The sequence below is a fragment of the Acyrthosiphon pisum genome, chromosome X (genome assembly GCF_005508785.2).
Source record: "Acyrthosiphon pisum isolate AL4f chromosome X, pea_aphid_22Mar2018_4r6ur, whole genome shotgun sequence".
NCBI classification, from domain to species: Eukaryota; Metazoa; Arthropoda; class Insecta; order Hemiptera; family Aphididae; genus Acyrthosiphon; species Acyrthosiphon pisum.
The window spans coordinates 120,414,128-120,415,190 of NC_042493.1; the positions used below are offsets into that span (position 1 = coordinate 120,414,128).

The window sequence follows — 1,063 nt, forward strand, 5'->3', positions numbered from 1 at the left end:
TTTGCATGCGATACCTACCAATATAGGGAACCTAAATGGTTTAAATTTCAAGTTTACCCCACTACGAGAAGAGCACCACAAAACATTGCACTTTTTTCTTTACACAAAATTTTTTTAACCCCCATACATACTTAAGATACACCCTGTATAATGTAGCCTATATAAGCCATGACACAACACGCAAGGCAATGCAAATATTCATGAACAAAGTACTAAGTAGGCCAGTTTATAAGGTATGTACTCAAAAAAAGGAAGAGTGTTTGGTACTAATGGGAAAATAATATACGACAAATTAGTTTTATAAGAATAAAGAACGAACAAAACGATTTGTCACTAAGATAAATAGAAAAAAAAACTATGTAATAAATAAGCCATTAGCCAACCTTTTTAAAAACTGTCATGCTATCATAAAATTAAAAATCAATAGGTACTTAATAATATTATATGTGTTTTACGTATAGTATAGCCAAATAGATACAATATAACTAATTTATAATTACATAATAACGTTTTTGTTTTATTACAATCAATTTAAAAATGCATTATTAAGAGTTTGCTATTATACTTCGCATAAGAGATTTAAAATTTTGTTTCCGAAGAACGATCATTATGAAATCTTTACCTGAAAAAAAAAAATGATTTTAACATATAATTTAATTTATCTAATTGTTGGTAACTAATTAATGTTATATTATTATAGGTACCTATAAGATTTTAAATATTAATTAATTATCAAAATTCAAATTTGTTTTATAGTTAATAATGTTATGTTAATGATTAGTACCTAATTAATTTTTCAGTTATCTATATAAAAATTTAAACTTGTAGAAGATAGTATTGAGTATTGCCAGTGGTCGGGAGTAGCACGCTACTTTATTTTTAGCGTCGCTACCATAGGCGCACATAGGGGGGTGCTTGGGGGTGCTTAGTATTTCACAAATCATTTTTAAATTATTGTGGTTTATTGGTTCGGAATTTTTTTTTCCATGCCAATTAATGATAACTGTTCACGAATTCACAGATTAAAACAGTATTGTGTGTATGCACATTTCAGTGTTCAGCT

General features: G+C 27.8%; 1 protein-coding gene across 1 annotated transcript in view; it reads right to left on the bottom strand.

Annotated features, from left to right (window-relative positions):
• Positions 1–489: 489 nt before the first annotated feature.
• LOC100569004 (dynein light chain roadblock-type 2-like) overlaps positions 490–1,063 on the bottom strand; it is a 3,062-nt gene continuing 2,488 nt past the window's right edge. The window contains exon 3 of the mRNA XM_003243044.3: positions 490–622. Within this exon, the coding sequence (XP_003243092.1) occupies positions 546–622 (77 nt within the window). The 3' untranslated portion in view covers positions 490–545. The remainder of the gene's footprint in view (positions 623–1,063) is intronic.